The sequence below is a fragment of the Balaenoptera physalus genome (genome assembly GCF_965194825.1).
Source record: "Balaenoptera physalus genome assembly, chromosome: 7".
In the NCBI taxonomy this organism is placed as follows: Eukaryota; Metazoa; Chordata; class Mammalia; order Artiodactyla; family Balaenopteridae; genus Balaenoptera; species Balaenoptera physalus.
Genome location: NC_138886.1, coordinates 80954815 through 80975096, shown reverse-complemented (window position 1 = coordinate 80975096; position 20282 = coordinate 80954815). Strand labels below are relative to the sequence as shown.

The 20282-nt window shown below is 50.5% G+C and overlaps 1 protein-coding gene across 18 annotated transcripts in view; it reads left to right on the top strand.

Moving 5' to 3' along the window:
• The window catches only part of UBAP2 (ubiquitin associated protein 2), a 120945-nt gene extending 100879 nt beyond the window's left edge, over positions 1-20066 (top strand). For 8 of the 18 annotated variants that reach the window (XM_082467527.1, XM_082467528.1, XM_082467529.1 and 5 more), the window contains 15 exons: positions 2705-2918; positions 6358-6397; positions 8511-8694; positions 9594-9663; positions 11423-11548; positions 13803-14028; positions 14829-14920; positions 15085-15132; positions 17513-17591; positions 17815-18020; positions 18290-18389; positions 18474-18581; positions 18725-18792; positions 18872-19051; positions 19136-20066. In XM_082467527.1, the coding sequence (XP_082323653.1) occupies positions 2705-2918; positions 6358-6397; positions 8511-8694; positions 9594-9663; positions 11423-11548; positions 13803-14028; positions 14829-14920; positions 15085-15132; positions 17513-17591; positions 17815-18020; positions 18290-18389; positions 18474-18581; positions 18725-18792; positions 18872-19051; positions 19136-19231 (1837 nt within the window). In that variant the 3' untranslated portion in view covers positions 19232-20066. The remainder of the gene's footprint in view (positions 1-2704; positions 2919-6357; positions 6398-8510; positions 8695-9593; positions 9664-11422; positions 11549-13802; positions 14029-14828; positions 14921-15084; positions 15133-17512; positions 17592-17814; positions 18021-18289; positions 18390-18473; positions 18582-18724; positions 18793-18871; positions 19052-19135) is intronic. The other 10 variants (XM_082467520.1, XM_082467522.1, XM_082467516.1 and 7 more) reach the window with 6 other exon arrangements.
• Positions 20067-20282: the final 216 nt, after the last annotated feature.

The window sequence follows — 20282 nt, the reverse complement described above, 5'->3', positions numbered from 1 at the left end:
GCTGCAAAAATCCTCAACAAAATACCAGCAAACAGAATCCAATAGCACATTAAAAGGATCATACACCATGATCAGGTGGGGTTTATCCTAGGAATGCAAGGATTCTTCAGTATATGCAAATCAATCACTGTGATACACCATATTAACAAATTGAAGGATAAAAACCATATGATCGGGCTTCCCTGGTGGCGCAGTGGTTGGGGGTCTGCCTTCCAATGCAGGGGACACGGGTTTGGGCCCCGGTCTGGGAGGGTCCCATGTGCCGCGGAGCGGCTGGGCCCGTGAGCCACAGTTACTGAGCCTGCACGTCTGGAGCCTGTGCTCCGCAACAAGAGAGGCCGCGATAGAGGCCCGTGCACCGCGATGAGGAGTGGCCCCCGCTTGCCGCAACTGGAGAAAGCCCTCGCACAGAAACGAAGACCCAACGCACCCATAAATAATAAATAAATAAATTAAAAAAACAAAACAAAACCATATGATCATCTCAATAGATGCAGAAAAAGCTTTTGACAAAATTCAACACCCATATTTATGATAAAAACTCTCAAGCAAGTGGTCATAGAGAGTACCTACCTCAACATAATAAAGGCCATATATGACAAACCTACAGCCAACATCGTTCTCAATGGTGAAAAACTGAAACCATATCCTCTAAGATCAGGAACAAGACAAGGTTGCCCACTCTCACTGCTGTTATTCAACATAGTTTTGGAAGTTTTAGTCACAGCAGTCAGAGAAGAAAAATAAGAGGATTCCAAATCAGAAAAGAAGAAGTAAAACTGTCACTGTTTGCAGATGACATGATACTACACCTGAGAATCCTAAAGATGCCACCAGAAAACTACTAGAGCTAATCAATGAATTTGGTAAAGTAGCAGGATACAAAATTAATGCACAGAAATCTCTTGCATTCCTATACACTAACGATGAAAAATCTGGAAGAGAAATTAAGGAAACAACCCCATTTACCATTGCAACAAAAAGAATAAAATACCTAGGAATAAACCTTCCTGAGGCGACAAAAGACCTGTATGCAGAAAACTATAAGATAATGATGAAAGAAATTAAAGACGATATAAACAGATGGAGAGATATACCATGTTCTTGGATTAGAAGAATCAACATTGTGAAAATGACTATACTACCCAAAGCAATCTACAGATTCAATGCAATCCCTATCAAGCTACCAATGGCATTTTTCTTAGAACTAGAACAAAAAATTTTACAATGTTTATGGAAATGCAAAAGACCCTGAATAGCCAAAGCAATCTTTTTTTTTTTTTTTTAAATAAATTTATTTATTTATTTTTGGCTGCATTGGGTCTTCGTTCCTGCATGCGGGCTTTCTCTAGTTGCGATGAATGGGGGCTACTCTTCATTGCAATGCACAGGCTTCTCATTGCGGCGGCCTCTCCTGTCACAGAGCACAGGCTCTAGGCGTGCGGGCTTCAGTAGTTGTGGCATGTGGGCTCAGTAGTTGTGGCTCGTGGGCTTTAGAGCGCAGGCTCAGTAGTTCTGGTGCACGGGCTTAGTTGCTCTGTGGCATGTGGGATCTTCCCGGACCAGGGCTCGAACCCATGTCCCCTTCATTGACAGGCGGATTCCCAACCACTGCGCCACCAGGGAAGCCCCCCAAAGCAATCTTGAGAAGGAAAAACGGAGCTGGAGGAATCAGGCTCCCTGACTTTAGACTATACTACAAATCTACAGTAATGAAGACAGTATGGTACTGGCACAAAAATAGAAATATAGATCAGTGGAACAGGGTAGAAAGCCCAGAGATAAACCCACGCACATATGGTCACCTTATCTTTGACAAAGGAGGCAAGAATATACAATGGAGAAAAGACAGCCCCTTCAATAAGTGGTGCTGGGAAAACTGGACAGCTACCTGTAAAAGGATGAAATTAGAACACTCCCTAACACCATACACAAAAATAAACTCAAAATGGATTAAAGACCTAAATGTAAGGCCAGACACTATAAAACTCTTAGAGGAAAACGTAGGCAGAACACTCGGACATAAATCACAGCAAGATCCTTTTTGACCCACCTCCTAGAGAAATGGAAATAAAAACAAAAATAAACACATGGGACCTAATGAAACTTAAAAGCTTTTGCACAACAAAGGAAACCATAAACAAGACGAAAAGACAACCCTCAGAATGGGAAAAAATACTCGCAAACGAAGCAACTGACAAAGGATTAATCTCCAAAATATACAAGCAGCTCATGCAGCTCAATGTCAAAAAAACAAACAACCCAATCCAAAAATGGGTGGAAGACCTAAATAGACATTCCTCCAAAGAAGATATACAGATTGCCAACAAACACATGAACGGATGCTCAACATCACTAATCATTAGAGAAGTGCAAATCAAAACCACAATGAGGTATCGCTTCACACTGATCAGAATGGCCATCATCAAAAAATCTACAAACGTTCTTCAGAACCGAGGGGCAGGGCAGGAATAAAGACACAGATGTAGAGAATGGACTTGAGGACCCGGGGAGGGGCCCAGGTAAGAAGCTGGGACGAAGTGAGAGAGTGGCATTGACATATATACACTACCAGGTATAAGTTTGTAGTTACAGATATGTTTATTTAACTTAGAATATGACAGTAAAGAGATGAAATCACTCTACTTCATGAAAACCTGTAAAGTGGCACAAATTTATGTCTCATGTCTTTTATTCTTTGTAGTGACTCTTTGAATACCTCCCTAGCAGTGAACAGTGCAGTGCAGAACTCCACCCACACAACTTCAGTCATTACCTCCTCCAGTCTGACCAGCTCATTGCTGAGCTCCACTAGTCCCGTAACAACGTCTTCCTCCTACGACCAGAGTTCTGTGCACGACAGGAGCGCATACCAAAGCTCTGTGAGTCCATCGGAGTCAGCTCCAGGAACCATCACGGTTAGTGGTGTTTCCGGTTTCTCCTCATAGGAAATCCTATTTGGAGCTCAGTGTGTAGTTGGGAAATCAAGCTTTTTGGCTACGATTTCCTTTTAGAAATGGCTAACCTTTTAAGTAGAATCCGTATAGTTTGTTGGATTTGCCATTAGTGGCCATCTCGTTTGAAACCTGTGTTTCAAGCACCCTTGCACAAGGACTGTGTGAATGGACCCAGACACTTGGTATAAGGATAATGTAAGGATATATATACCCTGAGTTGTTCAGAGTGGCTTGGATGGGGTAGGCAGGGACTATAGTCTGTAATATTCCACTTTCCTGTAAGGCAAAGACATTCAAGCATTACAGCGAGAGCTACTTTAAAGAGTGGATGAGAACATGAAAATAAAAAAAACAATTGAATTGGCATAGCAGAAATTTGGGAACGTTGTCTTTTCTTAGGTTTCCTTCTAAGATTCTGAGGAAATATTTATACGTATCAACTTAAGAGTTTTTTTCTCCCTTCCTTTTCCATCTTTCATGTTAGATGTTTTCCTCAAATGTCTGGTGATTCCAGGCCACCCACTTGACACTAAAAGGTTAACTGCCCGTTGGATGTGGGCTTTCATGAGGGACATTGTGGGTGGCCATTTCTCTAGGGGTGGGGAGTTCCTTCATCAGCCCCTGTGGGCCTTTTCTGTTGAGTTTGTTTGGATTCTCCAGGGACTGTTCTTCTAGTCTCTTCCCTGTAGGGCCTATACCTGTCTTTAGTGTCTTAAGAGCCTAGTGCAGATAGAAGGCTGCCGTTGGAATAATTTTTGTCTGCATTGGCTTAATCTGTGTTTTTTTTAAATAGTACTCCTTGCCGTGTGTTACCCTCTTGATGAAGTTTAGAGCCTGTGGGAGAAGGTGGAAGGGGGCATTCACCCTGCTGTACAGAGTTTAAAACATTTCTCCTATTTTTAGCCCTACCTCCACACCCACTTCCAAAGTTATGTGATATATATAAGTACTGAGTTGCTTGGTGTGGTTCTTTGATGTAAGTTGAGTGGTTTTCTGGTTTTCCCTACTAGTTGCTTACGATTTGGCTTTACTGGGTCAGCTAAGTCAGAGTTACTCTCTGGCATCTGCTTTCTACTGTGCAGAATTTTGTTGCTCTCATTTTCCACCTGTATTTGCCTTTCTTGGTTTACATATTTTTAAAAAGCTGTGTATTCTTCATACATCTTCTTTAAGAAGTTTATTTTTGTGATTTCCGACATGGCAACCACTAGCCACATGTAATAGTTTATTTAAATTAAATACACAATTAAAAGTTGTTTCTCAGACACACCACATTTTAATGCTCGCTGTCTAGATATGGTTAGTCACTACAATATAAGACCAAGCACACACAGACAGTATTTCCATTATTGCAGAATATTCTGTTCCCGGGCTTCCCTGGTGGCACAGTGGTTAAGAATCTGCCTGCCAATGCCAGGGACACGGGTTCGAGCCCTGGTCCGGGAAGATCCCACATGCCGTGGAGCAGCTAAGCCCGTGTGCCACAACTACTGAGCCTGCACTCTAGAGCCCACGAGCCACAACTACTGAGCCTGCGTGCCACAGCTTCTGAAGCCCACGTGCACCTAGAGCCCGTGCTCCACAACAATAGAAGCCACCGCTATGAGAATATACAAGATATTGAATATAGTTCCTTGTGCTATACAGTAGGACCTTGTTGTTCCATTGTTTGTATTTAAAAATGATTTTCTAGGGACTTCCCTGGTGGTCCAGTGGCTAAGACTCCACGCTGCCAATGTAGGGGGCCCAGGTTCAATCCCTGGTCAGGGAACTAGATCCCGCATGCTTGCAGCTAAGATACCGCATGCCCACAACTAAGACCCGGCACAGCCAAATAAATTAAAAAAATGATTTTCTAGGTGGGATGAAGCGTTCCTAAGGTATGATGGCAGCTGTTTCGTTCCCCTTTTCTGTTTTTTTTGTCTGGTGTAGTTTTGAGAAGACTTTGTATGTCAGGGTTTGTGCTGTCCTGGCTGCACATGCTTGATGTCATGTGTATGTATTTACTGAATAGTGAACCCCTGTTGAGAGGGAGGCAAAAGAGTAGAACTTTGATTGCTCTCCACCTATCTTTGTATATTGGTGTTTCCCTTTCTCTGACTTTAGTCTTTTAACTCTTGTTTTGTTTTTCCCTAGCAGTTCTGTTTCATTGTCTACATTTCTTGTAAATAATCTCATTGTTTTAAGCTAAAATGTGTTGTAAATAAGATTTTATGAGCAGAAATTGTACTGGATTTTGGTTAAGGCAGAGTTGAAAGCTATAAGGTTTGTCTTTTTCTTTAGTAGTTTTTTTTTTTTTTTTTTAAATTTTATTTTTTTTTTAAATTTTTATTTATTTATTTATTTTTAATTTATGGCTATGTTGGGTCTTCGTTTCTGTGCGAGGGCTTTCACTAGTTGTGGCAAGTGGGGGTCACTCTTCATCGCTGTGCGCGGGCCTCTCACTATCGCGGCCTCTCTTGTTGCGGAGCACAGGCTCCAGACGCGCAGGCTCAGTAATTATGGCTCACGGGCCCAGCCGCTCCGCGGCATGTGGGATCTTCCCAGACCAGGGCTCGAACCCGTGTTCCCTGCATTAGCAGGCAGATTCTCAACCACTGCGCCACCAGGGAAGCCCTCTTTAGTAGTTTTGACATTTGTGAGAAGGTCATTTCCTCAGCTTCCTTCTCCCATCCAGGACCAGTGTCTGAGCCCTGTAGGTTCCACTGTCAATCACTCTTTGCCGGGTCTCCCCACCCAGTCTGTGGAAGTAAAGTTTTCCTTGTGAGGATGCCTCCTTCTGGGAGAAGGTTTCAGTGAAGTGCTTTATGCTTAACTCAAACCAGTTGTTTTCAGATTCTGTTCTTTTTGGGACCGACTACCACACAGTCCTAACTCACTCTTTCCCCACCCAGTTCAGAAAAAAACGTGTTTCAAAGTAACGTCTTTCTCTGAGACCCATTTTGTTAATAATATAAAATATGTTAATTCCTTGTATGAAAGTTATCTCTGTTATAATTTGGAAACATTTTCTTTCTTGTATGGGGGGTACTCAGGAGACAGAATGTGCTTGAGGCAGAAAGGCTTGTGGTGATTTCAATATAATGAGAATTCCTAAGTCCTTCCTGCGGCTTAATAATTTTTAGGACTGTTTCATTGCTTCCTGTGCTTTTGGTCTTACGTTTTATCCTTGTTACTTCCTTAAATACCCAGTTTGTTTTTAAAAAAAGTCAGCTTGTTGAGATTTATTAAGAATTTGTTGTATTGCCTCTCCTTTTATTAAGAAACAAAACAAAATAGGCCATAGTTCTTTGCTTAATTCATGATGCTTCATCTGTTTGTGGCTAAATCCCAATAGAAAGTCATCTAGGTTGTCATTTGATTTTGCGGGTTTACTTACTTTCTTTTCTCTTTCTTATAGAATGGACATGGTGGTAGTCGAAGTCAGCAGACAGTAGACAGTAAGTATATGAGCTAACTATTCTTGTCGTGGCTGGTGGAAACCACAGACAGAAAAAGCGTAGCTAATGTGATGGGAAAACGATTGGCCAATGGCTAATTCTGCAAAAATAGTCCTTTTACATTTTTTCTGAGAGCTATGTCTGATCCATCTTTGGCATCATTTCTTTGGGTTTAGAGTTTAGCTAGAGATTCCCCGTGACCAGGTGGTAGCTGATGGTATTATTAGAAATGTTATATCCACAGCAAGAAGGAGGTATTGTATTATTCTGACCTTGTCAGACTGCACCCCCAAGTGTAGAGTGTAGGCTGGATTTAAAAGATGCTTTGCTCAGAGGCCCAGGTTCCAGGATGCTCAGAGGGCTCTCACTTCAATAACGTGAAGACATTTAGAGCAGAAATTGGCGTGCTAGTTCAGGAAAGCCATTGTGAGGAAGAGAGATAAAATGTTGCTCACTATAAACACTTGGGAGAAAAGGAGGGGGCCCTCCACATCCAGCACAGCTCAGTGATCACTGGAGATAGTGTAGGTGAATCCCCGTTAGTTGTTTCCTTTGTTCTTAGCTAATTTATCTATGGTTATGATCATAATCTAAAATGAAACTGATTTTCATTCATCATTCAGTAAAGCAAATGGGTATCCACTATCGGTATGGAAGTCAAAAAGGCCCTCTTTATTTAGGAATTTTTGGAGAGTGGCCGTGGGATTTTGCCAGACCAGGAGTGGGCCTCAGTTGGAATTGAAATGACACATGTGACTTACCCAGAGTTGGGTTTGGTGTTTCTGGGCCGCCAGAGCAACAGATAACGTGGTTAGCTCTGAGAACATTGGATGTCACAGGAAATGTGAATTCCACAAGCCGTGGTGGGAAGTTTCTTTTGTCCAGGCATGGGGTCGAGAGCACATAGAGGTGTACTGGAGATTTTAAGTGAGATAATGAGATGTGAAATGTCTGTAAAACATAGTGCACGTTTTAGATAGGTTTTTATCTCCTGTGCTCTCTTCTCCAACCGTCTCTCTCTCTCTCTCTCTTTCTCTCTCTGTCACACACACACACACACACACACTCACTCAAATTCATACAAACACACGTTCTTTGAGAGGCTTTCTGTGAACCTGTCATTAATGTGATCCGACACTCAGGGAGGTGAGTTTGGGGCCAGGGGCATCTATGGTGTGTTTATCTAGTTTCTGTAAGAACAGGTGTCATTTGGGAAGGACTGTCAGTAAAAAGCAAGCCTCAGGGGTGTGAAGACCACTCTTAAGAACTGACTGTGCTGTGTTGCCCTGTTGCTGCCTGTTCTGGTTTTCGAGCTGGCCTCCATTTAGAGACCAGTGTGTGTCCCCTGGACTCCCAGGGCCTCCTGAGGAAAGGTGCTGCCTCCTCCTAACTGGAAAAGACAATGATGCTTTATTTCCAAGCACATATCTGAGTTGTATGTGTGGATGGCACTAAAACTGAGTCTTTTCTGCAGCTAGGATTGATCGCATTCATGCTCTTCTGAAAGCCTAACACGTGCGTTTGTGTGCTCTGAGGTCTGTTCTGTTCAAGCACATGCGAAGGAAGTGCTCACTGCGCTTTTGAAAGTAGGTGTGGACAGCAGGGGTGTCTTCTGCAGATTTTAGGCCTGTGTAGCTCTCCACAGTATATGTACCCTGGGCTCTCAACCCCTTCCTGCCCTAAACTGTCTGTGACCTTTCACAAAGTCAGCCTGATTTGATAGAAGCAGACCTAACCCCTGGGTGGTTCGCCTACCAGATTTTCACTGTCCCTTGCTGTGCTCGTGCTGTAACTGTATTTGTCAATCTTAGAGCCTCTTTCCCTTCTGGGTGTGGCTCAGGGTCGGGTCCCTTTAGTTGGGAGGGGCATGCTCACCCCAGAGGGGCCGTGTACGCTGGTAAAGATGTCATTTCCCTCCTCGCCTGGGGCCTGTGTTCTGACAGTCCTCTCCGTAGTCGCAGCAGACAGAGAAGGGCCTGCCTGCGGCATGCTTGCGCATTTTCCCCAGGGGTGTAACTTTGTATGTGTCTCAACTGAGCCTGACGTGTCACAAAACATTGAGCATATTTCTGATACCATTGGTTCTGGCGCTAAACAGATCTGTTTCTTACAGCTCCTTCATCTGTTCCAGCTCCAAAGACTACAGACCCTCCCTCCGCTCTCCCATCCGTGGGCTCCCTGCCCAGCACCACCTCCTGCACTCCGCTTCTGCCCTCTGCACCCCAGCACACTGCCGCTCTGCCCTCCTTGTCCCAGCCTGGTGACCTGTCCAGCAGCCCCCTCTCTCAGCTTAGCAGGTATGTGGAAAATACGGGCCGAGAGTCCGAGGCACACAGCGAAGTCCTGGAGCCCTTCTAGATGGCTGTTCCCATGAGCAGCACCCACTGTTGCTCCCTGCACGACGTCCTGGCCTTTTGCAGTAAGGCCGCAGCGTAGGTGGCTGGGTAGTGTCTCACAAGCGCCGAGCGTGAAAGCCTTGCTGGCCTGTAATGCCCCTGCTGTCACAGAGCCCTGGGTCCCCTGGGAATGGGGTGGGTCCAAGGGTTGCTGCTACTCTTCTTCAGCCCTCAGGAGGGTGCCCCAAACCTTGTCCCTCCTCTGCATTCTGGGCCCCTTGCTGTGATGTGGGGTGAGAGTGCTGGGGGGTTTCTCAGCATGTCACTGCCTTGCACTTGTCATGGTGTCAGAGATCAAGTTATCAGAACAGGGTGCAGGAGAATGGGATTTGTCTGGTCCTTACCCTATCTTCTGAGTAGACTTCTCCTCTTGCCTCCTGTAGCGAGGAACAAAAGCGTTTGGTTTGAATTCTGCATTTGATGGGAATTCAAGCTCTGTCTCTGGCATGTGGGGTTGAACATAGGAACTTTCTTCCCTCACACACAGATTTAATGGGGTCTCTGGGGCTGGCAGTGTTCTTAGTGCAATCCTGTTCTTAGCATTTACAGTCTACAGAGCAGATGGTTAGAGTTGCCTGAGCTGGCTCTGTAGCTTTCCTAGGGCAGGATGTCCCGGATCCTCATGCTGAGTGACCCTTTAGGTCATTTCTAACCACAGAGCACCTGGACTGGGCTCCAGGGCCACACGGAAGGAAGGATGTGAAGGGATGGGCAAGCTCGCGTGCAGCCCTCCTGGACGCGTGGGTCCCTCGGGTGGAGTGCCGGGGGGTGGACACGCGGGGCTCTGCCTTGTCTTCCAGCTCCCTCTCTGGCCACCAGAGCAGCCTCTCCTCCGCGCACACGGTGCTCTCCACCAGCACGTCACACACGGTAAGTGTTTGCCCTGCTCCCTCACCCAGCACCCTGCTTAGCCAGCTTGGAGCTTAGTCATGTGCAGGTGGGGCTTTAGTTTGTGGATTTTAAATATCTGAAATACTCTAATAGCTTGGCTGTAATGTCTCCATCTAGGTACATGGTTTGAACAGATGATTTCCTAGGCACCATGGAGGACATCTTGCTTCCTAAGTCCATGTCCCCGTGGAAGAATTGGTCCTCCATACCTGGTAGATGATTGGCAGGGCTGTCAGGTGGTGAATTTGTTCCCAAGAACTCACTGAGCTCCCTGTTCATGATAGGAGACCTTTCTACCTGGCAGGGTTGGTTTCATTTGCTGGGGCTTCTTATGTTGAGGTCTTTGCAGGTTTTTTAGAGGAAAGTAGACCCGTTGCTAACTTCCGCGTGGGCTCCACTAAAACTCAACTTTAATCAAGAGCAGTGTCCCTGGGGAGCGCTCTGTTACTCTGTGAAGCCCACTGTAGGGAGAGTGCTCGACAGGAAAGGGAGCTTATGTGTCTCGGAGACTGACAGCCCAGTCAGTGTAACTGTATTCCAGGTTGCTGGTGGTCGTGGAGACGTCACTCTTGCCGTCTCGGGCCATCTTCCCCAGCTCAGAGGCAGAGGCTTTGGGGAGGTTGCTGTTGAAGAAGGAAGTGTGGGTGTGGAGAGGCAAGAGTGGAAGCACAAGTGGGCGAGTGTCCTGATGGGCTGAAGAGTGACCTAGATGGTGGTTGCTGAGGTGCGGCTTCTGAGCTATGGAGCTGGGAGCATGGTCTCAGGGGTAGGGCTCGGTCTAGACCGAGCGGGGTGAGGGCTGACGGCCGGGCCGTGGCAAGGAGGCAGGGCAGCGGGCGGGTGTTGTGCTAGAAGCCGGAGAGGCTGGCACGTGGAAGGAAAGGTGCCTGGAGAGAACACAGTGTCCCTCTCCTGGGAGACAGCAGGCTTCCACAAGGTGGAAGTAGATGGTTCCTCAAGTGGGGAAGGAAGTTTTGGGTGCAGATGTAACGGGAGAGTCAGGAAATTCGGAGAAATTTGTTTCCTCTGAAGAAGAAGTCAAATCTTTCACTGTAGAATGAAGCGATGGAAAAGGTTCAAGTCCTATCCTTTATCAGGATCTGGCTAACATCGTGGCTTTCATACTCTAGCTTTCCAAGCGAAATCAGTTTACACATAATTCTTTGTCTTAAAACACATAGATCACTGTCTTCATAGCAGAGATTGGTGTGAATATCTCTGCCCTTGGAGTAAGTTGCCCACCAGCCAGTGCCTCCTGTTTGGCCAGTGGGAGCCCTGAGCTGTCCCCTTTGTGAGCCCTGCAGAGCTGGCCTCCTGTTCCGGGCACTGTGTGTTGGAGCCCAGAGCTCTTGCTCTCATGGGCTAGCTGCACTCTGTGTCTTAGCAGGAAACCCCAAATCTTACAGTCCCAATGGCCATGGCCAGAATCGCCTTGTACAATTGCTAACGTCGTCACAGATTCAGTAACGAAAGACATAAAAAGATATATACTGAAAAGTTTTTGTCTCTTTTCTACTTGGTTGTACCCCTTTTCCTACTATTTTCTTGATCCTCTAGTTTGTTTTTTATAAACCCATAAAATGCATACATAGTAGTTTTCCTTTTAACCTTTTTCTTTTCCTGTAATATAAATGGGAGTATTCTCTACATAGTGTCCTTTATCTTTTTCCCTCACTTAACAGTGTATCTTCAGGAGGTTTCTGTGTTGAATCAGAGTTCTTTGTTCTTTTTTTCACAGCTCTGCTGCATTACATTATTTAATCAGGCCTCCTCTGATGGAACTTTAGGGCCATTTTCAGTCTTGATACCTTGGAAATACTGTGGGTTCAGTTATAGACCACCACCGTGGGAATATTGTGGGAAAGTGAGTCATATATCTTTTGATTTCTTAGTGCATATAAGTTTTGTTTACACTATACTGTAGTCTGTTAAGGTGTGCAATAACATGTCTACAAAAACAACATACATATCTTAATTAAAAAATTATTAGCTAAAAATGCTAGCCATCACCTGAGCCTTGAGCAAGTTGTAATCTTTTTGCATTTGTAACATCAGAGGTCACTGATCATTATAGCAAATATAATAATGAAAAGATTTGAAATATTGTGAGAATTACCAAAATGTGATGCAGAGAGAGGAAGTGAGCCAATGCTGTTGGAAAAATGGTGCCGATAGACTTGCTTGACCCAGGGTTGCCTCAGACCCTCACTTTGTAAGAAATGCAGTATCTGAGAAGCATAAGAACACAAGATGTGCCTGTACAAACAACGATGTATATAACCTTCTGCACATGTTTCACGTGTGCATCTGTGTCTGGAGGGTAAACCCTGGAGGTGGAATTGCTAGGCATTTGTCATTTTATATAAATTGCTCTGCATAGTGATTTTAACCCACTTAGATCTCACTGGCAAAGAATGAAATGTCCTCTTTCCCCGTGACCTCCTGAAATGATGTTACCAAATATTTGTATTTTTCCAATGTGTTAATAGAAAAATGACCTGTCAGTATAGTGTTTAATCGAAAGAGCTTGAACATCTATTTTATATTATTGGAAAGCCATTAATTTCCTTTTGGGTGAGCTGTTTACATTTTTCATTTTCCTGTCAGGTCTGTGGTCTTTATTTCTATAGTTGGGAGACTTAGTAGGTAGCCTTTTGTGATGGGAAGTGCAAATATTTTTCCTAGGTTTGTCATTTTATGAATTGATTTTTGAATAGTCAGATATATCGTAGTCTATCAGAGCCAGGTCTTTCCTACCTTGTCTGTAAAGGAAATCTAGTGTTTTCTCCTGCCCTGCATGTTCTGTGGAAGGTTTGGTGCAGCTGTGCTTTTCTGGGCCCATCTGAGGAACTGAGTGGCAGCCCCGTCGGATGGTCTGAGCGAGCCAGCAACTTGTCTCCCTCAGATTTGAGAGGTGAGGGGGCAGATGCAGGAACGCCGTCAGGGTCCATTGAAGGCAGGAGAGGCTTGCTGGATGACTCTGGAGTTCCCGTGGATTCCCCGTACTCCCCAGTCTGGGAATGTTCTTTTTTTTTTTTTAATCCTGCGGCCAGTGCCACCATCACAGTGTGGTGGTCAGAACCGTTCCTGATCCTGTGGCGGGTGCCCTTGGCTCCACACAGGGGACCGTGGAGTGGGTGCTGGGCAGCCCCAGCCCTACCCTGGGCTCTCCTCTCCCTGGTTCTGTCTGTCCATCTAGGCGGAAGGAGCGGGAATCCTGAGGAGCCCCAGGAGACCCTAATTTTAGCGGTCTTCACTTGCTGAGCCGATTCTGGATACTAGAGCTCGGGTGGGCAGGGCTGCCCACGGGGCTGGGACCCGCACGGCGCCGTCTGTGCCGTGGAAAGCAGAGCATATGGTGGCCCCCTTTCTCCTGGTCCTTCCTCTTCTTCAGCTTCCCCTCCAGGAGTTTCCCGGCTTCTTTGTTGTGCGCAAGTTCTGATTTGGAGGCTGGTCTCAGCCTTACAGAGCCTTTTCCTCCCTCTCTGACCCTTGCTTTGCCCAGCCAGGTGTATCTCTTCCACCCACCCCTCAGCCCTTGAAGCCCTTCCTGATGCCTTGTTCACTAGCAGCTGGGCAGGACCCTTGGCACTCAGGCTCTTCACAGCTTTCTGCTAGGCGTTGCCCTTCTTTCCTCGGTGGCTCTTGTCGGGCAGGCACAGGGCCGGGCCGGGCCCTGCTTGGTAGTCCCTGGTGACCTACAAAGTGTCCCCAGATCCTGGAGCAAAGGCCTCTCTTGGCCACCTGTGACTTAAGGTCAGAGGAGCCAGGAAGGCTCTGACTTGGGCTGGGCTGCTTGTGGCCCCAGGCTCGACTCTCCTGAGGCTCCTTGCTTTTCTGTGAGGTGGGTTTTCACCTCACATTGAGATGCTCTGTGCTCATCTGTGTCTGTGCTTTGTTTCACTTACCAAAGCCTGAGCAACTTTAATGATTTTTTAGGAGGGTTTTTTGGTCGTAAATCTCCATTTTAATGGTCTTGAAAGCTCAGCCGATGAGTTGTGTCCCGATGGCCTAATCTGGCTGCAGTGTGAGAGGCCACAGTGAGCACACTGGTCCGTCTGAGACTGCGGGCACACAGGCCAGGCCGCTTCTTGTGCACTCTTGTGCTTTGCCCCCAGATCCATGTGTCCTGGCTTTTGTCTTGCCAGCATGCCGGCGTGGAGAGCGCCCCTTCCCTCCAGTCCTCAGCCACCTTCTCAACGGCAGCAACCTGTGCCTCGAGTGCCGCGTCCTCAGGGCTCAGCCTGCCGAGCAGCATGAACACGGTCAGCAGCCTCTGCCTGGGCGGTACCGCTGTGAGTGCCCCCAGCAGCAGTGCCAGGGCCACGCCCTTGGTGACCTCAGGTGTGTGCCCCCCGGGGCCTTTCCGGCTCCCCCGCCCCTCGAAGGTGCCGTTCCGCTTCCCGGGAGGAGGCCGAGGGGGGCAGGCCTGGGGGCGGTCCACGAGCGCCGGAAGCTCACAGTCTCCCTCCGGCTCTGCCGCCACTTGCTTGTCCTCTTTGTTCCACTCACCTCTTGAGGCCGGATCTTCCAGAGCTAACGTGGGGGGCCAGGTTCTGGGTGGTGCTGAAATCAGCGTCTGGGGGGCACGCTCCCCTGGGCAGATTCCTGGCAGCCCTCGTGCTCGTAGCTCCCCATTCTCTTCTGTCCTCGCTCGTCGCTGGAGCTGAGATGACGGAGAAGCTCTCGTGGGCTTCTTCTGCTCTCAGTGCGGCCGCCCGGCAGCCGGACCTGGGCGGTCTGTGTGGGCCCAGCACACTGTGGTTTGGTAGCAACGGCTCGCCCGCCTTTGGCCCAGCTGTGCCTCTCCTGGCGCTGCCCGGCCTGCTTTGTTCTGAGGGGCAGGCGGTCCCTGCTGCTCGGGCCCTCTCGGGCGGTGCGGCCCTCAGGAGAGGGTGGCGGTGTTTCGTGCTGCAGGGCGCGGACCCCTCTGGTAACACAGCCTGGATGTGGTGGCACGTGCTCTGTCTCCCCCGCTCCCTAGCATGGCTTCCGTTTCTCTCGGCTGCTGCCCTCCCCTCTTGCCCGTGGCGTCGTCTGGGACGGCGCCGTGACAGTGGGCTCGACACCCGCCGTGCCCACAGTACCTGAGGAACCTCGCCCTTGTGGTGGCCCCTTCACTCCATTTGAGTTTGCCTTCACAGGCAAAGCGCCCCCCAGCCTGCCCCAGGGGGCGCCTCCCCTGCTGCACAGCCAGTACCTCGTGGGCCCCGGAGGACTGCTTCCTGCCTACCCGGTGAGCGCACGGGGGGCTCTGGGCCGGCCCCCGGCAGGACCTGGGGGCCTCGGGTTGCTGCTGCTCCTTCCCTGAGCCCACCTCTGCCGCTCGGACCCCGGGCGTTTCTCCGGCTAGACTCCGTCAAGGCAGGGCATCTAACAGCCTTTTTGGTCCTCACACAGATTTATGGCTATGACGAGCTCCAGATGCTGCAGTCACGGCTGCCGATGGTGAGTGGGTTTGGGGTGGTGGCCGGGGGGATTCAGGCTCTGAGTCTCGCGCATCTCACCCGCGCGGCCCTGACTGCCACCCTGTCTGGCCTTCAGGACGCTCGGCCTGAGGACTTCCCTCAGCACCACAGCTGAGAAAGCTGCTTCCATTTGGTGGTTGTGCCTGGTGCACCTACAGCCTGGGCACTCGAGTGTCCTGTGCTTGTGCCTGGGGATCTTGAAGATCATTGGGACCTGGGGCCCCCGTAGGCAGTGTCCCTACCAAACGTGGGTCCTTCTCTTCCCTTGAGTTCCACCCCTCCCCCCACCAAAACAAACAAACAAACAGGACGTGGCGTTGCTTACCTGCCCCTAGACTTTTTATAAAGTCCTCTCCGAAGTACCATCTAGTGTTTTTGGCTTCTGAAGTGGCCATTGGTGATGCTCGTGATGGCAGCTTTGTTCTTCTGAGTGAGCGCCTGGAGCCGGCAGTCTTCAAGGGCCCTTCTGGGTTTAGCCTGCCATCCCGTGTATAAGAACGCTGGCCCCAGGATCTCTCTGGTTGCTGCAGCCTCACTCTGAGGGCAGCATTGCCTCTTTATTCTGGCCCTTGCTACCAGGCTGAAGCCCTGGGCCTTCTCTGGGATGGCCACGTGAGCAGGACTGCAGTGCGGAAGAGGTACAGGACGAGGCATGCTCCCTGCCCGCACAGCCTGCAGCCTCCTGTACCGCCACCCCCTTCTTGGTCTGGCGTTTCCCAGACTCCTGATCATTTGCAGCAGACCAGGGCATCTGTCATATTGTCTGGGAGTAAATAGCTATTTGGACCCCGATGTCAACTCTCCTGGGTATGGTCTTTCCTTTTCCCCAAGTGAAGGTGAAGGCGTCCTTCCTCAGACTCCTCTCCACTGCTGTTAGCTCCTCTTGGGCTGGCCACAGAGAGCTCAGGGAGCTGCAGGCACCACCTCTACCTCCCAGGCCCAGTGGCTGAAGCTCGTGTCTCTCAGAAGACTCTTTCATCTGCTTGGAATGTTTCCGTAGGTTGGTAGCTGGGCAGCTCTCCCCCAGTGTGCAAACCAGCAGCCAATCACACTACTGCTCAAGGGGCCTGCGGGACTCTCCAGCTGCTGCCCATGTCCCTGGAGGGCCCAGAAAGGATATTGAGGACATGATGACAGATTTCTAGGGTGGAAAACAGAACTTAGGGTTTCTGGGGATGCCTTAAGCCCTAGGGCTTTGCAGGGAAACCAGAAGTGGCCCTAGTCCCCCTGACACTCAGGAAACCTTGCAGCCAGGAGCCCCAGGGCATCAGAGATGTAATGCAGGAGGTGGTCCTGAATGAGTCTGAAGGTGGTGCCTGGTCGGGCCCCTAGGAGTGACTCTGTGGGATTCTAGCCCTGGGAATCATCCTGGGCTGCTTCATATTCCTTCTGTCTTTTTGTGCCTTAGAAGCAATCACCTCTGAGCCTGCCTTTTGAGATGCATTTCTTTCATTTTCCCCTTTGGTCATTTCTTAGATTCTGGTACTTTTGTGCCTCATTTCCACCTTTGGATTTTCTTGTGTGAAAGAGCTCCCCCTCCTGGGCTTCCTCCAGGCCTGTCCCCGCTTGTGTTCTACTAACTGTGCTTTCCTAGCCCTGCCTTCTCTTGTGGTTCTGGTCTGAGGGTGCCGTGGATTTCCTGGAGGTGTCCGGAAGATGGGGCCAAAGGAGGCTGTAGGTGCCTTTCCTAGACACTGCTGCCCACGAGGAAAGCAGGAGGGCTTTCCCTCGGCTCAGTGGCCCGGGGTACAGTATGTCCAGGGCTGCCAGAGCCCGGGGCGGTGAGTGAGGGTCAGGGCAGGCCTCCCCTTCTTCATAGAGCTCCACTGTGTTTTGCCTCAGCATCCACACTTCTCCTGACTCCTGTGCAGTCAGCGTTGCCAGGGCAGAGTGGGTGGTCTCTCCTAGTTCAGGACCTGACCTCTGTTAAACCCTTTAGGCTCCTCCTCCTTCTCAGGTTTCTCCTGGTCCAGTTAACTTTCCTAGCTGCCCTTTAGAATCCCTGTCACTGGAGAAGCCAGTAGAGTTGGTTTGGCCCCTGACGTTCACCAGCATCCATCTGTGATGTGGAATGGATGTGTGTGACTGGGCCTCCCATGGCTCTGCCCGGGGAAGGCTGAGGGATTGGTCAGTGTGTCTACATGCTGTGTGCCTGCCACATTGCACAGCTCTGACCGGCACCATTTGTCTTGAATCCTCTGTGAGTGCTGCCCTCTGGTGGTGTGCCTGTGACGTCCCTGCGGTCTGGGCGGCCTGGGGAACGTGGCATTGCCTGGAGCACCCCTACTGCCTGCAGGTTCTGCTGTCCGGGGAGTGGGGTGAGGCTCTTGTGCTGACTGGACGTCTCTGGTCTCTCCTAGGATTACTATGGGATTCCTTTCGCTACACCTGCAGCCCTCGCCACTCGAGATGGGAGCCTCGCTAATAATCCCTATTCAGGTTAGTCTTGTTCAAGGGATCAGGCATGGGGGCGGAGTGGTCATTGGACTGGCCTGTGGCTCATCCCAGGAGTCTGGGAACAGATGCAGAAGGGCTGCAGAGACCTGCCAGCTTCCTGTTGTTGAGCTGGCAGCCAGGCCTGTTCCTGTTCCCAGGGACCAGTCTGGCTTTTTCCTGGCTGGGTAGGGGGCAGTGACTGGATTCAGTGCCCCGTTTCTCCCAGGTGATGTCACAAAGTTTGGCCGAGGAGACTCTGCGTCCCCTGCACCTGCCACCACCCTGGCTCAGCCCCAGCAGAGCCAGTCCCAGGCCCACCACACAGCCCAGCAGCCCTTTCTGAACCCTGCCCTGCCACCTGGCTACAGCTACACTGGCCTCCCCTACTATACAGGCGTACCCAGTGCCTTCCAGTATGGGCCCACCGTGTTTGTGAGTATTCGGGGGGGTGTTACTCCAGCTCCAGGGAGCAGAAGCAGGGAGGGAGGGACAGGTCCCCACTCAGAGTGTCACCTGGCCTTGAGGAATGAGTCAGGCTGGGGGCGAGGTTCCTTTCCCATCTGTTTTGAGATCTAGCGTGTTGCGCTACTGAAGACGCCTCCCTAGTGGTTGTGCCACCTGCTGCCTGAGGCTAAGCCGGGGTGACCTGCTCCCCCGCCTCTGTCCCCCTACTAATGCCTCTCCTGCTTGCCTGCCACCAGGTCCCTCCGGCCTCAGCCAAGCAGCACGGTGTGAGCCTCAGCAGCCCCAGCACCCCTTTCCAGCAGGCCAGTGGCTACGGCCAGCACAGCTACAGCACAGGTGAGGGCTGCTCCCGCCACGGAGAGGCACGGGAAGGACAGGCTCGCCTAGCTCACACGCACCTCTTGTCCCCTGCCGTGCTAGGTTACGATGACGTGAGCCAGGGGGCAGCAGCGGGAGACTACACCAAGGGTGGCTATGGTGGATCATCGCAGGCACAGAGCAAGTCTGCAGGTTCTGGGCCTGGCAAAGGTAGGCCTTTCCAGGATTGCGGCCCAGAGCAGTCGTCTCCTCCCCTGACTCCTCCGCAGGCGAGGCTGCCCCAGAGGGCCCCTGCAGCGGGGCAGGCTGGCGCTGGGGCCAGCTGCCGTGGGAACAGCCGCTTTTCCTTCCAGGAGTGTCAGCGTCTTCGAGCGCCCCCGGCCTCCCTGACGTGACTGGGTCCGTCTACAGCAAGACTCAGGTGAGGGAGGGCCGGCGCTGGCGGGAGGGCTGGCGGAGTGCCGCCAAGCGAGCCTCACTGTCGTCTCTCTGCCCTGCAGACTTTCGACAGGCAGGGATTTCACGCGGGGACCCCGCCGCCGTTCAGCCTGCCCTCGGCCTTGGGCTCCCCTGGGCCCCTGGGCCCCGGTTACGCGCCCTCACCGCTCGTGCACGTCCTGCCCGCCCACCAGCAGCCCCACTCACAGCTGCTGCACCACCACCTCCCGCAGGACGCTCAGGTGAGCCCGGTGGAGCAGGCGGCAATCCTGCCCTGGGCTGGGGGCTCCGCTCCCGCCTTGACAGCCTTCTCTCCTCTTCCTCAGAGCGGCTCCGGTCAGCGCAGCCAGCCCAGCTCCCTGCAGCCCAAGTCGCAAGCCTCCAAACCTGCCTACGGCAACTCTCCATACTGGACAAACTGAACCCTGAAGAGGGGGTGGGCCGGGGCGGGGCCTACCCCGGGCAGGAGAGAGCACACGGAGCCCGGTGCCCTTCCCCAGAGCTTCTGAGACGTGCAACTGTGTCAGCCGAGCCTCTGTGGGGAGCCTGCCTCCCAGACTCCCTGTTGTATGTAATGTATTTATGTATGTATTTGTAAATGTGGTAGAAGGCTTGGGGGAGGGGGAGCAGCTGCTCCTCTCCCCACTCAAGCCCCTTCCCACTGTAGCAGAAGCAGCCCCCTTCCCCCCTTCTGCCTTCAGGCCTTCTACAGAGCCCCCCGGTGGGCAGGGTCTGGAAGGGCTGGCTCGAGGCAGTTTGGGTACTGGGGTCAGGTACCAATGAAGAATCACGACTCATCTCGCTCCCTTGTAAACCATTATTTGAGTTTTCGTCCCTGTGTAATTATTTTATCCCTTGCTTTTTGAGAAACTGGTCCTTTTGTCATCTTTCATGTTCCCCTCCCTCCAAACCTTGATCTGGGAATGGCAGAGAGATAGCCCTGCCCCACACCCACATAGAGGTGGCACCTGTTTGTCTCCACAGAGAGCAGGGGCTTCGGCTTCTGGTCTGGTCTTGTCCCCAGAGACTTGCCTTCCTCTGGCTGACCATTTCTAAAATAATCTGAATTTGCGCTCAGAGATACTCAGCCAGTCAGCTCCCCTTTAAAAAAAATAATCAAAGATATGCTTTCATCTCAGTGACAGCATGTCTCCAAGCAAAGGCTCCTCTATTCCAGTCGTCCTGAACCAGGTGGGCGACTGTTTCAGAGGTTTTCTCTTTTGCCCAAACTCCACCTAATAAAGTTCTGAGAGCATACTTGGTCTCTGTGTGGTGTGACTCAGGGAGAGCTCAGGGCAGAGACCATCTTCATTATGGTTCCAGGGACCCTGGACTTCACAGGGCTGAAGTAGAGCTCACGTGGTCACAGGCTTCTGATAACAGGGTGTCAGGGCTTCAGTGGGTATTCCTTGCTTTGCTGGGTCCTTCTCTTGCCCCAAAACAATCAGCATTCAGGGAGGGAAAAGGTAAAGG